Source organism: Mytilus edulis, chromosome 5 (assembly GCF_963676685.1).
Source record: "Mytilus edulis chromosome 5, xbMytEdul2.2, whole genome shotgun sequence".
Classification (NCBI taxonomy): domain Eukaryota; kingdom Metazoa; phylum Mollusca; class Bivalvia; order Mytilida; family Mytilidae; genus Mytilus; species Mytilus edulis.
Genome location: NC_092348.1, coordinates 62,923,889 through 62,947,680, shown reverse-complemented (window position 1 = coordinate 62,947,680; position 23,792 = coordinate 62,923,889). Strand labels below are relative to the sequence as shown.

At 31.4% G+C, this 23,792-nt stretch overlaps 1 protein-coding gene across 6 annotated transcripts; it reads right to left on the bottom strand.

Annotated features, from left to right (window-relative positions):
* Window positions 1–562: 562 nt before the first annotated feature.
* Window positions 563–23,781, bottom strand: LOC139524166 (CBY1-interacting BAR domain-containing protein 1-A-like). Of its 6 annotated transcripts, none has more exons than XM_071318779.1 (9): window positions 23,678–23,781; window positions 17,311–17,346; window positions 15,480–15,503; window positions 10,779–10,894; window positions 8,292–8,416; window positions 7,394–7,675; window positions 7,027–7,140; window positions 1,634–1,993; window positions 563–887 (listed from the first exon to the last, which is right to left on the bottom strand). In XM_071318779.1, exons 1-9 carry the CDS (start codon window positions 23,707–23,709, stop codon window positions 681–683), a joined length of 1,296 nt encoding a protein of 431 aa, XP_071174880.1. In that variant the 5' UTR covers window positions 23,710–23,781; the 3' UTR covers window positions 563–680. The 6 variants fall into 6 exon arrangements, with proteins under 6 accessions (XP_071174880.1, XP_071174881.1, XP_071174883.1 ...); XM_071318780.1 differs by having other exon boundaries at window positions 15,480–15,500; XM_071318782.1 differs by lacking the exon at window positions 23,678–23,781 and adding an exon at window positions 23,492–23,508.
* Window positions 23,782–23,792: the final 11 nt, after the last annotated feature.

The window sequence follows — 23,792 nt, the reverse complement described above, 5'->3', positions numbered from 1 at the left end:
TAGATTTCCATAGAAAAACAGATTTTACATCAACAAGGACAACCATGCTCAATTTATAAATAACTTACATTCAACAAGGCAACAATTAATACTGTCCTATCATGAGGTAAATGCACAGCATTACAACAGAATAATTCAGAAACTATGTAATTGTAGTAGAGGATTTCAATGTCAGCATCTGAAACATTAGTCAGATACTATATTTAAGGGCCAGCATTAAAACAGTCATACTGCAATGCATGATAGAATATTAGAAAGACTTCAAACAGTTCATGCCATTGGTTTATTATTGCAGCATATATTATTGCTTAAGGCCAGGCTAATGGCCAGCTTGATGTTGATCTAATGTTCAATTTTTACTATTCAATCATTTAAGACTTTCCAAAAAAACTACCAGGAATAAAAATGCTCCTCCTTTTGCATACATATTAGTCATATACATGTACAACTTTATCAATATGAAAATAATCTTTTTATAATAATCATACACTACACCAAACATAGATAAAAGAACTGTCAGCAGAGATCATAAATATATAGCTTAGACTTCTAAAAAATATTCTCTATAGGACATCCTTTTTTAAACAAATTAAATTCTTTTAATATAGAGTTCATTTGTAACGTTGATTTATATAATAACTCAATCCCAACCAGAATTACATAGTTTCTGAAAACATTCATTATTTTTTAGAATCAAATCTAGTTTTAGCATCAGGATTGTATTGTTGAACTTGTCGTACACCAGGTATAGGTTTTTCTGAACGTTCTGTTATAGCTTCTGTTGTTTCATCGTCATAATCATCATCGTCGTCATCATCATCATCGTCATCTTCATCATCGTCATCATCATCGTCGTCATCATCATCATCATCGTCATCATCTTCAATCTTAAAATAGAACAGAAAGTAAAGTGTATGTCATAATAGACCAGATAATATCCATTAACATTTATATCTATGAACTATGACTTCAAATGTTTATTGATTGATTGATTGATGGTAGCTTCATGTTCAATGGCAAATATTTCATTCTTATCGTCCTTCCCTACCCCTATATCACCCTGCTCTGTCGCTCAGTAATTCTCCTATCAAGACTTCAAGACAGGTTGTCCAGGAAGATGGATGGAAAAACTGGAATGCCAAGGGAAAATCTGGGAATATTGGGTAGGGACAAAAATTTAGCCTTGTAACAATGTTTATTGAATTTATGTTGTATCTTGTTAATAACTCTAAATAATTTTGGTAGTTAATCTTTTGATCCTTTCTGGTTCAATTCATCCAATTTGTTTTTTTGGAAGGGGGCTTTTAGTTTCCCCTACCTTTGACCAGTAGCTTTCTTTGATTAGGATTATTCCAGAGATATGTGAGGTGAATTTCTCTAGATGACTACTTTAAACCAGCTTATTTTAGGTATGAAGGTCTTTCTAGATGACTTCGCTGCATTTTATATTTGCCATTTTCTAATTTTTATGATTATGATGTATTCATAAGGGTTGATCAAAGTTTTATATAAACACAACAATTTATTTTCATGTTATTTTTCTGCTCGCAAAAATAAGCTGGTTTACAGTATTAACTCTTTTTATTTGTACCACAGTTTCCTCATTATATAGACCACTAAAAAAGCAAATTACCTGTCCTCTTAAACCATTGGAAACTGGAATCAGTTTCTTAGGTTGAGCATTTGGTAGCGAATTTGTTCTGGACGGAGTAGTCTGTGGTGAGGATGTATGTTGTGCTGACTGTGACCTTGAGGGTGACCTTAAACTGGCAGGTGATGCATGAACATGTGGTTTTGTTGGTGTCGTCTGCTGTTGAACTGGAGCTGACTGTTGCCTTTGGAGACCTCTTGGTTGTGTGGATGGTGTACCAGCAACAGGAGGGGTAACTCCACCACCAGAATTATTATTAGAATTCAGGGAATTGTAAGAATTAGATCTAACTAAATTCATCCTGATTGCTGAGTTAGGCGGTAATAATTTGTCTCTAAATTCCTGCAAAATAAATAATTCAGCATTCACAAATATTACACAATTATTTTAAAAAAACCACATAATATGTTTAACATAGTTGTTCAGCTTTTCCCGCCATATATCAAAATGCAATATGACTATCATAATCAAATTTATTGACGATAGAAAAGTAAAACCATCTGCATTTGCTTACCCCCAGTAGAGATGTTGAGTGATTTGATAATTAAGATATTTATTTTCTATTGCAAATACATTCAAATTCACATAACCGATTCAATGACCAAAAAATTTTGAATGCTTATCTGCCCTTGGTACAGTATCCTATGCCCTTAAGTAGGAACAATATTTTGATAAGCACTGTACATGTATTCATTACTTTAATAACAAACTGCCTCTTCTAAACCGTCTCCTTGCAAGTTCAAATAATTAAATAAACTTAAATGTGCTTACTGGTATGTATTTGAAATGAATAGACAAACAAAAAGTTATTTGAAATTTAAAGTACATGTATAATTGTAAAGACTTAAATATAGCAGAGAAGATGGCTTGATTCTATTTTAAACAAATAACATCTTTAAATGAGTGTGGTTAATATACTTGTTTTTTTACAGATATTTTACAAACAGTGAAAAAGTTGGTTTGATTTGCAGATATATGTTGGATTAAAGTTTCAAAGTCAATAAGAGGGGGTGGGGCTATATAATCTCCATGGAAACGATACTTGCAAATGCCAATAAATTTGCATACCAAATATCATTGATTTAACATTAGCAGTTTATCTTAAACTGATCTTATCACAAACTAATACATGTAAACTAAGATAATTTTTCAAAGTCATTAGACTGTGACTGAGGGGTGAGGCCAAATATTCTCCATGGAAATGAGATGTGCCAATGCTTTACAGCTGAATACCAATTAACATTGGCCTACCACTAATGGTTTCCCTTGAATTCACCTAATCACAAACTAATACATGATAACTCAGAAAAAATTTCAAAGTCAATAGACCATGACTAAGGGGGTGGAGCCAAATTATCTCCATGGAAATGAGGTATGCCGATGCTTACACAACTGCATTCCAAATATTATTGACCTACCACTTGTGGTTCCCCATAAACTGACCTAATCACAAACTAATACATGTAAAATAAGCAAAAGTTTCAAAGTCAATAGACCATGACTAAGGGGGCAAAGCTAAATTATCTCCATGGAAATGAGGTATGCCGATGCTTACACAACTGCATTCCAAATATTATTGACCTACCACTTGTGGTTCCCCATAAACTGACCTAATCACAAACTAATACATGTAAAATAAGCAAAAGTTTCAAAGTCAATTACCCCTTTTATTGATTTAATGCTAGAAGCAGTATGTACTGTAGGTTTTTATGGCTTTATGAGATGTGGAGAATTTACTGTCTTGAAAGCCAACCAATTTGACCCATCTGTTAATTTATGTATTGGAGATATAACTTTGCATAAAGATATGATAATTTTGAAATTGAAACAGTCTAAAACAGACCCTTTCAGGAAAGGTGTAGATATTCAACTCCATAAAGTAAAAAATCAAATTTGTCCTTTTAAAATCTTAGTCAAATATTTACAAGTTAGAGTGAGTCTTAAACAAGGTCTCCCATCTGATCCACTTTTTATCTCACAAAATGCTTTGGCATTAGAAAGGAATTATTTCATTAATTGTATAAAACAAGTACTTAGTATATGTGGCTTCAATCCTGATCACTATAATGGTCATAGCCTACGCATAGGAGCTGCCACTACTGCAGGTAAAGCACATAATGAAGACCATTTGGTCAAAACGCTAGGACGCTGGTCCTCTGATAGTTACTGCAGGTATATAAGAGTGTCATCTACTTCAATTAAATATGCACAAGAATTGTTAGGAAAATATTAACATGAACATAATAATGTTTTTAGAATACAGATCTACACATTCATGTACATAGATTTTTCCATTGTTATTTTTTATATATATATTTTTTTTTTTCTCATGACTTTATTGAAGGTGAAAAAATCTTAATCCTAAATCCTTGGGGGCACTCAGCTGTTTCCATCTGAGTTTTTGGACCTTGATGGAATTTTATCACTGGTTATTTCTAAAATTTCATTCATCCCCAAGCATTTCGGGGAAAAATTTTATCAAATTTATTCCAGCGCCAGTTTGATAGACCCCTGCTACTTCACAAGTACATGGGCTATCCCCATGCAGACCTTGCACACACCGGCTGCAGATGAGACGCCTAGTCTCATCACCTAAGTGGAGAACCCTCGCTTCACATTCCCCGGCTGGCGTATTGTCGGGCAGGCAGGTTCTTCCTCACACTGGAGGTTGCAAGCTGACTTGCTCAGGCAGGAACTCAAAATTGTTTTGTATGCTGAGTGTTTCCCTAAGGCCAAAACCAGATTGATTAATTGTTTTTTATAATAAAATTATTATTCATTCTAATATATCTTTCTGCTTTAAGCCAGTATGATTTGCTAAGACCATGTTTTGGTTTACACACAGATATCCCTTATGTTACATTTGGTATTGTTTTTCGGAGCTGGTATTTGCTCAATTACAAGGATGAGATCTGGACTTTAATTGAGATTTGTTCTATTATGAGAGTTTTACTTTGAGTAAGTGTAGAGTCAAGACTTGCTCATTAATACAATCAGAAGAAAAAATTTTACCTCAAAAGTTACACCTGTTAAAATATAAGTTGATGTGATCATTAACCATTTCATCTTATCAATGGAAGGCTTGCTTATTGATGCCTTGTTCTTTGGGAAAGGTAAATAAATTTATGTCTATAAAAATTTTGTAAGCCTGCCACTGGTGACCTGAAATGTTTTGATCACTGACACTAGAGGCAAAGACAAGAAGTATTGGCAACCACTCACTCCAACAACTATACAAATTATACAACATCATACTAAAAGTACAGAAACAATATTTCACTTTATGAGACTCAATAAATATAAAACATTACACTTAGAAAAACAAATAGGAGACTACAGAAAAGAATAACAATAGGAGACAACAGATTACAAACTTGGCTTGTTTGTATAAATATGGTACTTATATATAATAATATAAGTACTGTTTATACAAACTGACATTCCAGCTTACACTTAATAATTAATGTGATAATAAAGATGCTGACATTATTGATACTTTTAATTAACATACACAGACCACTTGGTACATCTTGAGGTTCAATCCCTGGCATTTGACACTTTGAAGTTACAACTGGAATCTCACTAGGAGGCACACTCTAATCTTTTCTTAATCAGATACATGTCATAAACAATCACAGTTGGTGAAGAAATGCAGATTATGATACCAGATCTTATAGAAAATAATTACACAACAATTAGTACATTATCTAAAGGTCAGTGAGGCCAGACTCCTCCCACTGTTGATTGATGTACCCTATCTGTGTGTGAAGCCATATGCATGGTCTTTGTATAATCACTTTTTTGGTTCATAGCAGGCTTGACTAGTTGATATAGTTTTACAGTGCTATTATTTAATTTACCACCCACCATCCACCGACCTAACACCTTCAATAATGTTTCATGACAAGGGAAACATCTCAGTTTTTACTAGTGATATATATTTTATTTTTTTAATTTCAATTCCTTGATGGAATTTTATCACTGGTTATTTCTAAAATTTCATTCATCCCCAAGCATTTCGGGGAAAAATTTTATCAAATTTATTCCAGCGCCAGTTTGATAGACCCCTGCTACTTCACAAGTACATGGGCTATCCCCATGCAGACCTTGCACACACCGGCTGCAGATGAGACGCCTAGTCTCATCACCTAAGTGGAGAACCCTCGCTTCACATTCCCCGGCTGGCGTATTGTCGGGCAGGCAGGTTCTTCCTCACACTGGAGGTTGCAAGCTGACTTGCTCAGGCAGGAACTCAAAATTGTTTTGTATGCTGAGTGTTTCCCTAAGGCCAAAACCAGATTGATTAATTGTTTTTTATAATAAAATTATTATTCATTCTAATATATCTTTCTGCTTTAAGCCAGTATGATTTGCTAAGACCATGTTTTGGTTTACACACAGATATCCCTTATGTTACATTTGGTATTGTTTTTCGGAGCTGGTATTTGCTCAATTACAAGGATGAGATCTGGACTTTAATTGAGATTTGTTCTATTATGAGAGTTTTACTTTGAGTAAGTGTAGAGTCAAGACTTGCTCATTAATACAATCAGAAGAAAAAATTTTACCTCAAAAGTTACACCTGTTAAAATATAAGTTGATGTGATCATTAACCATTTCATCTTATCAATGGAAGGCTTGCTTATTGATGCCTTGTTCTTTGGGAAAGGTAAATAAATTTATGTCTATAAAAATTTTGTAAGCCTGCCACTGGTGACCTGAAATGTTTTGATCACTGACACTAGAGGCAAAGACAAGAAGTATTGGCAACCACTCACTCCAACAACTATACAAATTATACAACATCATACTAAAAGTACAGAAACAATATTTCACTTTATGAGACTCAATAAATATAAAACATTACACTTAGAAAAACAAATAGGAGACTACAGAAAAGAATAACAATAGGAGACAACAGATTACAAACTTGGCTTGTTTGTATAAATGTAAAATAAGCAAAAGTTTCAAAGTCAATAGACCATGACTAAGGGGGCAAAGCTAAATTATCTCCATGGAAATGAGGTATGCTGATGCTTACACAACTGCATTCCAAATATTATTGACCTACCACTTGTGGTTCCCCATAAACTGACCTAATCACAAACTAATACATGTAAAATAAGCAAAAGTTTCAAAGTCAATAGACCATGACTGAGGGGGCAGAGCCATATAATCTCCATGGAAAGGAGATGTGTCAATGCTTTAGAACTGCATACCAAATATGATTGACCTGCCACTTGAGGTTCACCATAAACTAGACCTAATCACAACTAATACATTGTTGATGCTGCTGCCTCTGCCGGTAACAGCATATCTATTTCTCGCTTTTTGACTTCGTTGGTAAGGGGTAAAATATTAACATCACAACATACCTCAATATCTTCATCTATGTCTATTGCAGCCACATTATTAAAGCACTGTGAATATACTTCTAAGGCCTTTGCATGAAATGTCATCTCAATATTTACAAAATCCATCATTATTTTCTGAAAAGAGATAAAATTTCTTAACTTGTAATTCAAAGTGCTAAAACTAAAATGTTATGTAAAGAAAAATCTTTCTCTTAGTGTGAATCATAACTTATTTTTAATAAAACACATCTTTTTGTTTTTTTCTAAACTATCTTAATTTTCTTTCTTTAATTCTTTCAAAACTTCATAACTAGTGGATTTAGGGCTATTTTTAAATTGTGTGATTGTAATAAAATATCTCCTACTGAAAACTGAAAAAAAATCCAACCTTTATATCTCTTAACTTTTCCATTTCAAATTTATCCATTTGTTCTTGTAAAGCTTTTGATATTCTGGATGCTTCTACACTGGCCTTCTGTAAATCTGTTTCAGCAATAGATAGTTTGTTTCTGTCCCCTGGACTTTTCTGTCTTAATTGTTCTAATTTTTTCTTCTGGGATTGTTCACGATCCTGTGCTGCGAATGCAGATTTTAAGTCATTTTTCGTTTGTTTACATTTTATTCCATAATTCATAAGGGGCTGTATAACCTTTGTGTCTAACCTCATAACCTGGAAATAAAAAAAAATAATCTGTGAACTCTGACAAAATGGTTTTTTTTATCAGCTATCTTTCAGCAGCAATACTTGCAAGATTTTGATTTAGTCTGTTGAGTACCAACACAAGAAAATGTAAGCAGTTCTTTCCCTATTAACAGATACTTGCTTATGGACAATCATTTTTTTCAAATCCTCCAGTTCTTGTAGTCTAAATATGTATTTCAAGATTTTATTACCGGTATTGCTATACCTGTATATGAAAAAATTAAATATTTATTTTCCAAAAATAAACATCCCTGCTTTTAATGTCCTCAAATGTTCTACATGCATAAATGCTTCCATGAAATAACCAACAATAAATATAAAAAAGAAATGAATTCCAGGAAATTGTTTTCGTTACTATACTACATGCCCTGCTACTTTACTAATTGTTTATCATAAAGAAAATAGCGTGGATTCATTAGTGTTCGCTGGAAACCAATTTTCATGGATTTCGTGTCAACAGAGAAACCACATATAGAAATGTGTGCAGACTTCAGCAAAAATATGAAATTTAATATTCCAGGATTCCTCATCCCACTTAAATTGGTACCCACTAAAATAAATGACTCCACAGTACTACACTTACTTCTGCCTGTCTATAGTCTTGTATGGTAGATATATTTGAAGCAAATTCACTTATATTTCGGACAATACTGGGATTCATCGACTCTGCCTCAGTGTAGTCCACTAAATTCTTGGCTAACTCATCACCTTCAAAATTTGTATAGCAAAAACATGTAAATATATCAATAATCAACATTTATACATAAGGAAAAATTTGGCAGGATACATATTTAGTTTTAATACATGTCTTACTTTCCTTGCAATAAATAAATATAAAATCTTTGACAGACAATGTTCTCTCCATGTCCTTATGGCACAATGATTCTGTAGTTTTATTACTTCAGAGCATGGTTCTATAATTTTGGACTGTGGTCCTATGGCTTGTGCTGCTATAATTCACAGTAAAATAAATCATCAGTTGTAGAAAATTCACATAATATATGAAATAAGTATTGGCAGGTGATCACACAAACTAAAATGTAAGTTCACTTTTGTAACTAACAAAGACAAATTTCTTTCATGAAAAATCTGACCATAGTGGTCATTAATAAGACAAACAAGACCCACAAACCAAAAGTCATTAGTTTGAATGCTGACAATTATGATGCATATTTTATTCAACCAGGATTTTTTCTTCTTGACGCTGTCCTACAAATTCTTGATAATTACTCAAATTTTCAACAAGAAAATAAAATCCATGAATTTATCAATCCATTAACAGGTATTCAACTTTTCTTTAAACCTCAACCAGGTGCTCCACAGGACACAGCTTTATACAACCACAGAGGCTGAACCCTGAACAGTTGGGGCAAGTATGAAACAACATTCAAGCTTGATACAGCTCTAAATTTGGAGTGTGATCAAATTCTTGACATTATATGAGTTTCTCACACAAAATAAATGTCAAGATCTTACAAATCTATTATGCAATATTGTGCAATTGAAGATTTCTTCTTCAAACTTTTCAAAAATTTGGGAAAAAAATTGAAAACTACTACCCCCCCCCCCCTTTTTTTTTTGCAATAAGTCCAAGTCCTGACATTTCTTTATACATTATTTACAAGAAGTGTAAGGGAGGTAAATCTGAAAAAATACCATTGTATGTTAACTGTTTTTGAATTACCTCCCTTACACTGCTTTTAAATTGTCTTAATTGTCCTTTGACTAGTAAAACCTATTTTCCCCCTTTTTTTTGCCCCTAATTCCAAAACATTATGAGCAATAACCCCCAAAGTCATTAATAAACATCCCCTAAGGGTATGGAAACTTGTGGTATAATTTAAAAGAGATTCATACACTTAAACACAAGTTATTGTTTGAAAACTACAAAAATGCTTATTTTGGGCCCCCTTTTTGGCCGCCTAATTCCGAAACTGTTGGACCCTTTACCCCCAAAATCAATCCCAACCTTCCTTAAGTGGTATTGAACCTTCTGCTTAAAATTTATAGAGATCCATTCACTAAATCTAAAGTTATTGTCCTAAAAACCTAGTTTTTCCCCTTATTCCCCTTTTTTAGCCCCTCATTCCAAAACATTTTGAGCCATAACCCCCCAAAGTCATTAATAACCATCCCTTCATGGTATAGAAATTTATGGTATAATTTCAGAGAGATTCATACACTTAAACACAAGTTATTGTTTGAGAACTACAAAAATGCTTGTTTTTGGGCCCCCTTTTTGGCCCCTTATTCCTACACTATAACCATAATGGACCATAACCCCCAAAATCAATCCCAACCTTCCTTTAGTGGTATTAAAAAATTGTAGAGATCTATATACTAAATCTAGAGTTATTGTCCAGAAACTTAATGCATTTTCGTCCACCGCAGATGACATCTACACAATATGATACCATTATAGGACGCAAATTTTTTTTTGGCGGCCGTATAAAAATGAATACGTAAAGAATATACTTTTGCAGTTTTAAATTTAATTGATGTCGATACAAAACACATGTAAGGGGGAGTTGTGATGACAAATCAGTTCTAAAGATTTCTCAGGTAAAAAGGAATAATTCTGGATAAACTAAACAGCACGTAGTTTGCATAAAACAATCTGTAACAGTGAATCAAACAAAGGCTTAAGAAGACAACTATTGGACAAGGTCAACATTTCTATTTTTTAGCAGCTAAGATAAACCAGAATAACAAGGTCAGTTCCAAAAAGTCTCAGTGTAAAGGGGAATAACTCTGGATACACTAAACAGAATGAAATATCCTACACATGATTCTTATAAAATTGAGAATGGAAATAGGAAATGTGTCAAAAAGACAACAACCCAATCAAAAAGCAGAAAACAGCCTAAGGCCACCAATGGGTCTTCAAAACATTTGAGAAAAATCCTGCACCCTGAGGTGTTTGAATGTAATGAACAATAAAAGTTCAATTGAATCTTGCTAACAAAGGATACAGAAGTTGGTTTTTACAGACAGAAAGGTTGATTCCTATATACCCCAACATTTCCTTATTAGGGGTATAGAGATTAAGTTTTTACAATTTTATAATTACCTTTATCCCTAAGTCTGGCACACTTTCTAGTTATTGATGACATTGTGTCACACAAATGTCCAAAATGTTTTTCTACGAAGCTTACTCTGTCTTGGATCATTTTGGACTGTTGTTCACTGAAAAATCAAAGTTCATAATAAATGGTTTTTAATTCAAAATTATGCTTCATCAAAAACATGCTGATTATTTAAAATGTCTCTTCTTAAAGCATGCATCAAAATAGACAGGAAGCACGTTTGTAATAATCTTTAATTAAAAAAAAATAAAAATATTTATTTCAAACATTTTCTTTTGAATTAAATAAGAAATAATATTTACTCAAGCTTTATTTCAAAGCCAAAAAACCCACATGTTTTACTAAATGATAGAAGAATGCAAACAGTTACATAATTTGAATTATAGAACAGGACAAATTTGGACCAACTATGATAAATATCAATCTTAATATATTTGTTTAATTCCCCATGAACAGAAACAACATGCATGCAACTTAAAATAAGATGTAAAACATAAAATGCAACTGTGTTTACAGAAACTCTCTCTGCATAAACAACATCTGTGGCTTAATCCTTCTTTTCAAACTTAGCTTTTGAATTGACTTGACGACCCATGGTGTTTGATATGACAAGTATAAAGTCATTAACTCCATAAATGGTATGATGTCCATTATCAGGCACGGATCCATAAAATTAGAAAAACAGATACCACACTTTTTGATAGACTTTTTTTTGGTAATGAGCTTTGTCCAGTGCAAAATAATGGATTAATTCTGAGCTCCTGCATTTGCACTACACAATGATTACATAACAGATTTAATTTTAGGTAAAAATAGAAACTGATAATGTGATTATAATATTTTAAAGAAAATTATAAACCTCATATCCTTATCAATCAGAGAGAGATCATTTAACTAATTTGGACAATGATACTGGTCAATATTCCAGAACAGGCATGTTTGGCCTCTTTATCCCCTTTCTTTGTAACTATATATTGATAAGATTCACAATCTACCCTTTAACTGGTAGTTAACAAAATATAATTTTTAATGTATATTATTCAGAAACAAAAATAGGCAATTTAAAAATTTGGGGGTTTTCATTTTTAAATATTAGAGCTGTAAATCAGGTAACTCCATATTAGTCATAAATTTAGCACAAATGTTGTCTTTTCAATATGAATTGGGTTTTGCATAAAATGCTTTCACTTGAATAATACATTAAAATTTGATATTCATAGATCAAAATGACATGTGTACTATAATAAGCATTGATATTCACTTTGGTAAATAACACGTGTAACCTAAAGAAAAGATTACTAATTGGTATTCACCACTCTAAACGGCATGTGTTTTGAACGTGTATTGTTGGCAAACTATTTTATGCACAATTAATTTTGGTAAATACCATATTTGACAGTTAATACATTTGTTTAATTGACTTATGCACTGATACTCATTTTGGTTGTTGGCCTTAGTAAATTTTAGCTGTGAAATAGAAGATATAAACATGAACAAGGAATGTAAATCTTTTTATGTGATCATAATAATCTAAATAAAAAAATTATATTTGAAATTTAAATTAAGTAAGACCTCATATCATTTGTAGCAAAATCGTATTATTACTAGTTTGAAACAAAGTGCACAAGCTGAAATGTCTCCCCTTTTTTTCTAACTATTTATAAAATGTTGATAGTCTTAAATATAAAGATTCACTACAACTTTCACATCAATTTAACAATATCCAAGAAAATGAGGTCAAGGTCAGATGAAAACCAAACTGGAAATATATGTACACCTTACAATTTTGCCATACACCAAATATACTTTAAATATAGTTATCTTATTACACATTAAAGAAACAAACCTAACCAGGAAAGCTTAACATTGATCAATGAACCATGGAAATCAGGCCAAGGTCAGTTGATTTGAATTTTCAGAAAACAAAGGTGTCGGTATTCACCTCAGAAACTTACAAAACCTTTGAATAGACTTATTAAGAAGGGATATAATTACGATACTGTTGTCAAGTCATTAAAGATTGCATATTTTGGCGTTAATATTGAGTCACTGATAAGGTCTTTGCATCGGAACTAAACACATTTATTCTAAAAACAGTTGTTGGCATGACACGGAATATGTTCTTCTCATATATGTTATGATGGTATGATACTAAACCCCTAACGGGAAGGATTGTGCCTGATGTTCATATGATGAAATCATAATCTTTCAGTCAGTTTAATTGAAGTCTGGAGCTGGCATGTCAGTTAACTGCTAGTAGTCTGTTGTTATTTATGTATTATTTTCATTTTGTTTATTTTCTTTGGTTACATCTTCTGACATCAGACTCGGACTTCTCTTGAACTGAATTTTAATGTGCGTATTGTTATGCGTTTACTTTTCTACATTGGTTAGAGGTATAGGGGGAGGGTTGAGATCTCACAAACATGTTTAACCCCGCCGCATTTTTGCGCCTGTCCCAAGTCAGGAGCCTCTGGCCTTTGTTAGTCTTGTATTATTTTAATTTTAGTTTCTTGTGTACAATTTGGAAATTAGTATGGCGTTCATTATCACTGGACTAGTATATATTTGTTTAGGGGCCAGCTGAAGGACGCCTCCGGGTGCGGGAATTTCTCGCTACATTCAAGACCTGTTGGTGACCCTCTGCTGTTGTTTTTTATTTGGTCGGGTTGTTGTCTCTTTGACACATTCCCCATTTCCATTCTCAATTTTATTATCAGCTGATGAAAACATTGAAATATGATATTCATAGAACAAAATGACACATGCAATCTCACGAAAATATGAATATTTCTTTTCACTATGTTAATGACACATGCAACCTGAAGAAAAGGTTGCTAATTGTTATTCACCACTATATATATATTGCACGTGTTTTACACGTGTAATGATGGCAAATTATTTGATGCACAATTAAGTAAGGTGTGCCAATACGTACATGTATACAACTGCATACCAAATATCAATGATATAACATTTATGTAGTTATCCTAATTCTGACATAATTAAAAACTTTGAGAAATTATTGACACCAACAGCAGCATACCTTACTCTTGCTTTTCAAAGCATTCTATGATGACTAATCTGAATAAGGCAAACATCTAACTTAATTTCAATAAATTTACCAAGTAACATAAAACATATCTTAAATTTTTAAATAATGCCAAACAAATTAAAATTTGTAGGGCCTATAAGACAAATTAAATTCTTATCTGTTCAGCCATAACAACTTTGCTTTTAATTAATCACATAAATTAGTATCTTTATTTGTAGAAACTTCTTTTTTCTGAAATTAAAACTATATGCTACAATATAAAACATGTATTTATGTAAATCATTTATATGAAAATGTATCTCAAAAACTAAAATACAAAATGTTTTACAATCTTTCTTTTTCAAATCAATAATAAACAGTGAAATCAAACTTTTCTATTCTTCTAAAACAAATTTTCACCTAATCTGATATGAAAAAAAAATTCAGATGGAAAGTTTCGAGAGTAGACTATTTTTTTTTCTAACTCAGAACAAAGAGTATCTATAAATAAAACACTATTTAGTATGCAGAACATAATTTCGACACTGTTAATAAGTACACCACAAAAGCATATGTCTTGGGTCAATTGTAATTGAACTTATCAAGCTGTTCCCCATTTTGATTTTTACAGTACCAAGTCACATCTCATGTTCAGTGATGCTGAACTTAAAATACAATTGTAGGTGTACACCAATAATCTAGACTAATCATTCTATTCAAGAATTAATTAACATCTTTTTGTGGAAAATCGGAAACAAAGCCTAAGTCTTACATCCACATATTTTACTGTAATTAACAGTACTTTCTTAAAATTTGAGAAAATTATTAATTTGATTTAAATCTGTATTTTGCTTTCAAATTTTGATTTCAAAATTTGCACTGTATTGTACTTTTGTGGAGCTTGCTGCAAGAATTTGAAGCTGCTTGTTATAGGAGAGACTAACTTTAATAAACTTGAACTTAGAAACTTTTTAAAATAGCACAGGTAAGTAATTTGACAATATATTTTGGACTTGGGTACTTATGATATAAGTAATACTGTAGTTTCACAACTGTTACATATACAGGAGTTAGAAATTTAATCAATTTTTAAACAGAATATTTTCAATATACTTGTAACTTCCCCAATTCATTAACCAATTTTATACAATATTTTGTATAATGAAATTTTATTACAGAGAATTTTCAAACTTAACTGGTTTTCACCTAATTTTTCTGACAGTATATTTCACATAAATAGAAAATAACTTCTTTGATTCTTTTTTCTTGTTTCTGAAATCAGTTTTCAAAAAAAAGGTTTTTTTTCTACTTCAAATATTTCATTAATAAAGTTTGAAATGTGTATACCAATTCTTTAATAATTGGAAATGCAATTTTTACACATGAACACAAATTGGAATAAGTATAAAGTCTGAAATATCAAAAAGTATTTACTGACTTTCAAACTTTAAATAACAAATAGCTTCTACCTATAAGATACTTTATAAATTCATAAATTTATTTTATCAGCGATTTTATTTACATAGAGAAACCCTAATCCCTAAATAAAATTAAACTAGATGTAAATTTTATTAACAAATTTCATGCAAATGTACACAGAAGGTTAATCTGGAAAGAATGAAAAAATATATAAAGTGAAATTCATACAAACCGCTTTATAAAATTTAAGGTACTGCTAAAAGAACATACAATCATGTAAATTAGCTAAAATATTTTTTCTGAGCATACACGTGTCCAAAAATGCATTAATAGTTCCTAAAATAGATTAGAAGTAATTTATAGAAATTTTGAGGACTTTACATGAATTTATAATTTTTAAAGACTGGGGTAAATTTAGAGATTGACATATTGCAAAGACACCTGTCTATTGTTAGAGACCATAGGAGTCTTTTGATAGTTTTCTAAAAGTACAACTGAACATGTCACATTGACATAAACCCTTCAGAACATCTCTTTTCATTCATATAACAAACAAAATTAAGTGGATGACCTCTAAAATTTTATTACTAAAAAAGATATTTTTGATTTTAATGCATTATAATTATATCAATCAATTCAAAATACTGTTAATTCAGATATTATAGCTTTTTTTGATGAAATTTCGATAAAAATTGCTAGAATATTTTTTTTGGCGATTTCAGGAAAATCTGCATTTATACAAAATAATTATAACTCACCCAATTGCATAATTAGCATCAATAAAAACCTCTGTAATTCATTGGTTGCCGTTTGTTTATGTGCTACATATTTGTTTTTGGTTCATTTTTTTATATAAATAAGGACGTTAGTTTTCTCGTTTGAAACGTTTTACATTGTCATTTCAGGTCCTTTTATAGCTGACTATGTGGTATGGTCTTTGCTCATGGTTGAAGGCCGTACGGTGACCTATAGTTGTTAATTTCTGTGTCATTTTGGTCTCTTGTGGACAGTTGTCTCATTGGATACATACCACATCTTCTTTTTTTTATTTTATAATCACTATAATTTCTGAATTTACAGTAAACGAACTCCGAAAAATTAAGACATCAATAAAAATATATATTTTTTAACATGTAATGTTTATACAGTTGAACTATTTTTTCAAAACATATTTTCTTTAAAATATAAAACAAAGTAATCTACTAAGGACATGCAGGAGAAATTAAAAATTAAGCTGATACATGTTTTACATATATGAATATTCCAAAGCAACAATTACATACAATAATTCTCAACTAAAAGCAGCTACAAGACAATGATTCTACTAGTATACAGTTATTGCATGGCTATACGTTTAATTACATAATATGTTTAATCAAATGCATGCACAAAAATATAAAAGTAAAAAGGAATAAAAGACTGAAAAATTACTAAATTAAAATAAGCAGCTGATATTTTAAATTCCTACATAAACTAAATTTTACTTTGAATAAAAAAAAGTAAGTGTTGAAACCTATTTTCCATGATTATCCTGAAGAACATGGTTACTTAAAATTAAAATTTCAAATGAAAAATATGTTAAAAAGGTTAAATTATTTATTGATTCATACAATGATTAACATGATTCTTTTTTTTTTAAAGAAAATAAGTACATTTGTATATTTACCATTCATAAAAAAAATGATAGAAAAAGTCTTAAAATTCCAAATTCTTACTTTGAAAGATGAAAAAAAATGCATTTGTAACGAGAAAGCAGTAATTGTACCTGAGGTGGAAAATAATTCTCATATTTGTAGCCATATATAATAAATCAAAATAGTTTTTTTTATGAAGCACTTTCTTTCTGCCGTAGGTTGTGGTCCCTGCCCAGCCCCCCCCCCCACCACCACCCCACCAGTACTCTGGCATCTTCCAGAATTGAGAATAATAAATAATGTTACTGGAATAATTTTCGATGCAATTCACATTCTTATAAGATAAATAATAATTTTCCACCTCAGTTGGTACATCAATAAAACATATAATAGACATGTAGCTTCCAACAAACCACCATGCAGGCATACCTCATTCTGACATTCTGAAGACTTTGTGGTTGTGGCCTATATCGTAACGGCAAAATTTTCATTATATTGTTGTCATGTAACTTGCAATTTTTAACATTTTTGCAGGTTTTAACCTGATCTTTAGTCATGCAGGGCTAACAATATTTAGTTGGGTCATAATTATTCAAGATTCAAATAGATCCTTGATAAGATACTTTAGCTAAAATTTTCATTTTTTTATCAATAACATTCAATAGTATTATACCATGTACAATGTATATTAAGGTTGTACATTGTACACACAATTTTCGATACTTTAATACTTTTATTTACCACTTTTTGTCCACCATTCTGGACATCAGATATTCCCTTGGACCATAGATGTATAAATCCATCTACATTTTGTATGTTTAGACTAAGAAAATGTTTGATGCCACAGTGCCAAACTGATTGATGCATGATGCCAAAGGGGTAGGTGCTGCAGAAAGTGTCCTCGAATTCCAGACAGTAATAAACTGTTATATATATATATACATGTAGACTTTGTTTCAATAATTTATTTCTTTTTGAGATTCGTATGTTAACCAGCTAAAAGTGTTGATTATGATTTATACTTTTTTTTCATTTTATGCTTCAATAATATTAAATTTGGAGAACAAAATATCAAGAAGGTTATAGGATTTTATAATACATTTGTAATATATGTATAAATCATACTTTTATGTAAAAATAAAGTGGACCAAGATTTATTTTAAATTAACGAACACGTGCACTGTTTCATAATATAGTTTAATTTAAAATCTAGAAAATTATTTTTTCCCTTTATTCAACATTTTCGAAAACAATCTTTAAAATTCAATTGAATATATCAAAATCACTTATTATTCTTGACTTTTCAATTCAGCAATTCAGGCTTTCAATGTTATTTATTTTTACTGCACCCTATGCTATATGTATTATCAATGATTATAGTCAGAATGAAAATTTCTCATTCTGACAAGGGCAGAACTTGATATAATTATTTACATATATATACATTGTATTTATATTAGAAATTTAAGCCCATTTCATAATTTTGATATACGATTTGCTTAATTATTTCAAAAGTTCCAAGAAACTATAAGAAAAATATATCTTTTACTCACAACAGATGCAGAAAGCAACTATGAATGTCTATTCAACTAGTCTCATAACTAAAGGGTGAAGGTCTGTGATCATAACATAAATATGGGAGTGGGGGTTACAAGTAAGGTATAAAAATACATGTAGAAAATTTGCATGCAGCTGTATTATAATTTCTGTTGCATACACTATACATATGTAAATCTATTGGCACATGGTAATGTGTAAGCTGCTTAGAAATGGAAGTAGACCAATGTGAAAACAGTCTACATCAATTTTTTTTACAATCTGAATAAAAAAATATTTCAATTGTATATGAATATCCTGAGAAGCTAAATCAGAAAATATTATTTGCCTCAAACATATTCATCTTTTTTCATTAAATTCTGTTTTCTGACATTTGACTAAACATTGAAATTTCCAAACAGAACATGTGATGAAATAGTAAACAAATTCTTAGTTGAAGAGGTTAACATGTAAACATACAATTTAAAATATTTTACAAAGAAAGAGTTAATTTCTATTATAATTTCCTTTCAAATCATATTATCCTTCCATTAATTTATCATATCATGTAAAATGAAGTATGCAAATAGGATTAGAAGTCAATTGAACAAAATTAGTCAGGCATGTACATAAGTGGTAATCTAATGGCATGCTTAACTGACTTTTACCTTTGCTTCCTGTTTTCAAAATAAACAATATACATAATTAAACATATGAGCATGTTCTATTAATTGTGTCAACAAAGTTACTTTTTTATTATGCATTGTACATGTACTTAAAAGACGATATTGTGGATTCATTTATTTTCGTTGGTACCAATTTTCGTGGATTAAGGAAAACTTACATTTTAATGGATATTTAAATTTATGGTTTTGCTGAAGTCTGCATTCAAGTCTGTAGGAAATTTGTACAAAGTCTGCATTCAAGTCTGTAGGAAATTTGTACAATGTTGGCCATTTAATTTCGTGGATCACCAGTGCTCACGAAATCAACAAAAATTGGTATCAAACAAATAATAATGAATCCATAGTATATCAGATAATGTCAGCATCATTACAACCCCTTGGGTTAACTATGGTTAGAAATTTCATTTTTCCATCCTACAGGTGAAACCAATGCTATAATTGCTAGTCTTATTGGGAGAATAAATATATGCATTCATGTCTGAAAGAGGACAATAACTTTGATGCCTAATGTAGCTAATGTAAGAAGAGTGCCCCATTTCTTAGTTGATTTATATCAAAGGGAATCCTTGCAAAATGTCTATAGAGGCCTATACATATAGGTAGACAAAAAAATGACACTGCATTTAGCATACATTTTGTACCTTATTAGTTGCAGTCTGTAATTATATTTCTGGCCTTAAATAGCTTAATCCTAGTCAACACAAATTGCACAATCTATACCATGTATACATTGTACCTATTGGATTTATTTTTAGTTTATTCTCCTACAGAATATTCATAAAAAATTTGACAAAAGGCATTGAATAAGAAGTAAAAATCAGTCACTCTAATTACAGGAAACTTTTGCAGTATTTTTTGAAAACCAAAAATAAATAGAGACAACTGGCCTTATCTACTCCTAGACAGAGGAGTACAATGTATTTTTTAACCAGATGCTCCGCAGGGCGTAGCTTTATACGACCGCAGAGGTTGAACCCTGAACAGTTGGGGCAAGTATGGACACAACATTGAAGCTGGATTCAGCTCTAAATTTGGATTGTGATTAAATAGTTGACACAGCATAGGTTTCTGACACAGAATGAATGTGTTCTAATGAACTTAAAACTCCAATTAAAAAAAATCTTGCTATTGCACAATATTTTGCAATTAGATATTTCTTGCTTACTATTCTGGACAAAGAAAGATAACTCTAATTGAAAAAAAATTTGCTATTTCACAATATTGTGCAATTAGATATTTCTTGCCATTGCGCAATACTGTGCAATTGAAAAGACTTGCTATTGCACAATACTTAATATAATAATTTTGGATCCTGATTTGGACCAACTTGAAAACTGGGCCCATAATAAAAAATCTAAGTACATTTTTGGATTCAGCATATCAAAGAACCCCAAGATTTCAATTTTTGTTAAAATCAGACTAAGTTTAATTTTGGACCCTTTGGACTTTAGTGTAGACCAATTTGAAAACAGGACCAAAAATGAAGAATCTACATACACAGTTAGATTTGGTATATCAAAGAACCCCATTTATTCAATTTTTGATGAAATCAAACAAAGTTTAATTTTGGACCCCGATTTGGACCAACTTGAAAACTGGGCCAATAATCAAGAATCTAAGTACATTTTTAGATTCAGCATATCAAAGAACCTAACTGATTCATTTTTTGTCAAAGAACCTAACTGATTCATTTTTTGTCAAAATCAAACTAAGTTTAATTTTGGACCCTTTGGACCTTAATGTAGACCAATTTGAAAACGGGACCAAAGGTTAAGAATCTACATACACAGTCATGACAGTTAGATTCGGCATATCAAAGAACCCCAATTATTCAATTTTGATGAAATCAAACAAAGTTTAATTTTGGACCCTTTGGGCCCCTTATTCTGTTGGGACCAAAACTCCCAAAATCAATACCAACCTTCCTTTTATGGTCATAAACCTTGCGTTTAAATTTCATAGATTTCTATTTACTTATACTAAGTAACGTTATGGTGCGAAAACCAAGAAAAATGCTTATTTGGGTCCCTTTTTGGCCCCTAATTCCTAAACTGTTGGGACCTAAACTCCCAAAATCAATACCAACCTTTCTTTTGTAGTCATTAACATTGTGGTTAAATTTCATTGATTTCTATTTACTTAAACTAAAGTTATTGTGCGAAAACCAAGAATAATGCTTATTTGGGCCCTTTTTTGGCCCCTAATTCCTAAACTGTTGAAACCAAAACTCCCAAAATCAATCCCAACCGTTCTTTTGTGGTCATAAACCTTGTGTCAAAATTTCATAGATTTCTATTAACTTAAACTAAAGTTATAGTGCGAAAACCAAGAAAATGCTTATTTGGGCCCTTTTTGGCCCCTAATTCCTAAAATGTTGGGACCAAAACTCCCAAAATCAATACCAACCTTCCTTTTGTGGTCATAAACCTTGTGTTAAAATTTCATAGATTTCCATTCACTTTTACTAAAGTTAGAGTGCGAAAACTAAAAGTATTCGGACGCAGGACGACGACGACGACGACGCCGACGCCAACGTGATAGCAATATACGACGAAAAATTTTTCAAATTTTGCGGTCGTATAAAAATGTAGGAACCACACTATTGATTTTTTTTTTAACAATTTCAAAGCTCCAAAGATTCAGAGCTTGACAGACATGTACAAAGAATGATGAACAATTTTTTGCATGTATTGTTAAATATTGCATGTTGAATACAAAAGGATTTAATTTCTTTCTGTAAGTGATGTACATGAACAAATACATGTTAAGATGTACATGTTGTTTAGTTGACATTAACCCCACATCATCTTTTTTTTTCTTAATCAATAGCTAGGGGAATAAATGCAACATTGTATAATGAAGTACATGTAAAAACACTGTAACATCAGGTGTATTGATGTGGCACATGGCACCTACCAACATACTCCATTATAAGGGGAAGTAAATTTATTTTCTATATTAAAAAAAAAAAAATTGGGCAAAAAAATTGATTTTGAAAGTTTTGTGAAGAACAGGGCGACTTGTTTTCGCTTTTGGAGGTCGGGGAAAGCAAAGTGACGGTTGGGAAAGCGACTTCTTCGCCCAAGTCGCCTGGTAGCGTGAGCCCTGACAGAAACAATAGACAACTTTCGAGTTCGGTTATTTTCCATCAAAAACTTTGGTTTTAGTGAACATCACTTGTGTGTTTTGGGGCCTAGTCACTTCCGTTTAATTGTTGAGCAAGTGGGTGGAAAACTATGGTGCTATATATTGCACGTATTATGCGGCAAATTGAATTCTAATAATTGACAATCAGCAATTGTATCATTAGGGAATTGTGATTAGGTACCTACAGAACAAACATTATTGCTAGTTTATCCTGCACAATGACGATTACTAAGACGCTTGATAAACGTTAATTGTGCAGGGATACAGGCGTTCCACTAGTTGTCTATCTGGTAAATGACATCATAAAAGCGTGCATAATTGACCAGTTTTTTCCCACGATGGATGAACTCGAAAGTGGTCTATTGTGAAAACAGACATGATGGAAATCTATATACCATACATGTCTAACATGTCTAAATAAATATCATGAGAAAAAGTGAATAGAAAATACTTTTACCAGTTTCTTTAATTAAATACTAGCTAATGTATATATAGACATTCTTCTTTTATTCTTTAAATGCATAACAAACATTTGTTATTGTTAAAAAAAATTTACAAAATAAAATAAATATTTCATGTATTTAACATGTTTAAAACTGAAACTCTTATTTGTGGACATGTTTAAGTGTAGATCAGCATCTTCAAGACCATAGGACACCCACATATAATTTCAGCGAAACATGTCAAGCTATAAAAGTTGCAGTTAACAGATGATGTCAATTTTATATAGCAGTATTTTATCATTTTCCTTCGATATTGCATCTACTTATGTCATCTGTATAGCTACCAATACGAAAATAAAAACTTTACCGTGATTTTCAAAACAAAGATCCCCTACCTAGCCACCACAGGCACTTGTTTCTATCCATTGGAAGAACCACTATCAACGTATATTTACGAGTCGTAAATATACGTTGATAGTGGTTCTTCCAATGGATAGAAACAAGTGCCTGTGCTAGCCACTTCTCTACAAACTGAGCAAAAGGAATATTCCTCTTGCACATCTACTGGAAAACATTTCACAAGCACTTGTTTCTATTCATTGGAAGATCCACTATCAATGTATATTTACGAGTAAATATACTTTGATAGTGGGTCTTCCATTGGATAAAAAAAAGTGCCTGTGGAACATTTTAGTTGAACTAACTTGAACTAACTTGGCTTTTCAAAAGTTCCATTCAAAGATTTAAAGCATGTTTACTAACATTGAAGCATGTTAAATTAAAGGTAAAAGAGCTTACATTAAATGTTGGTTATACTTAGAAGACAACACTGGGACACCAAAGGAAAACAATGTGGACACCGAAAAGTTTGAAGTGTAAACAACAAGGATGCAAGTTTGGTCATGTTACATCGGAATTTTTAATGTTTTCAAATCTTTATCGATTCGTGTTTTTGTCTTAAATAAAGCTTTGTTTAATACACACCTTGCTCGTATTTCTGCCCCCGATCGACTCATTTTGGGGTAAAAAACTGGGCCGAAATATTCACATTCTAGATTTTTTTATTTCACTTTGAGCCTTTCCTGTTTTCAAAACAAAA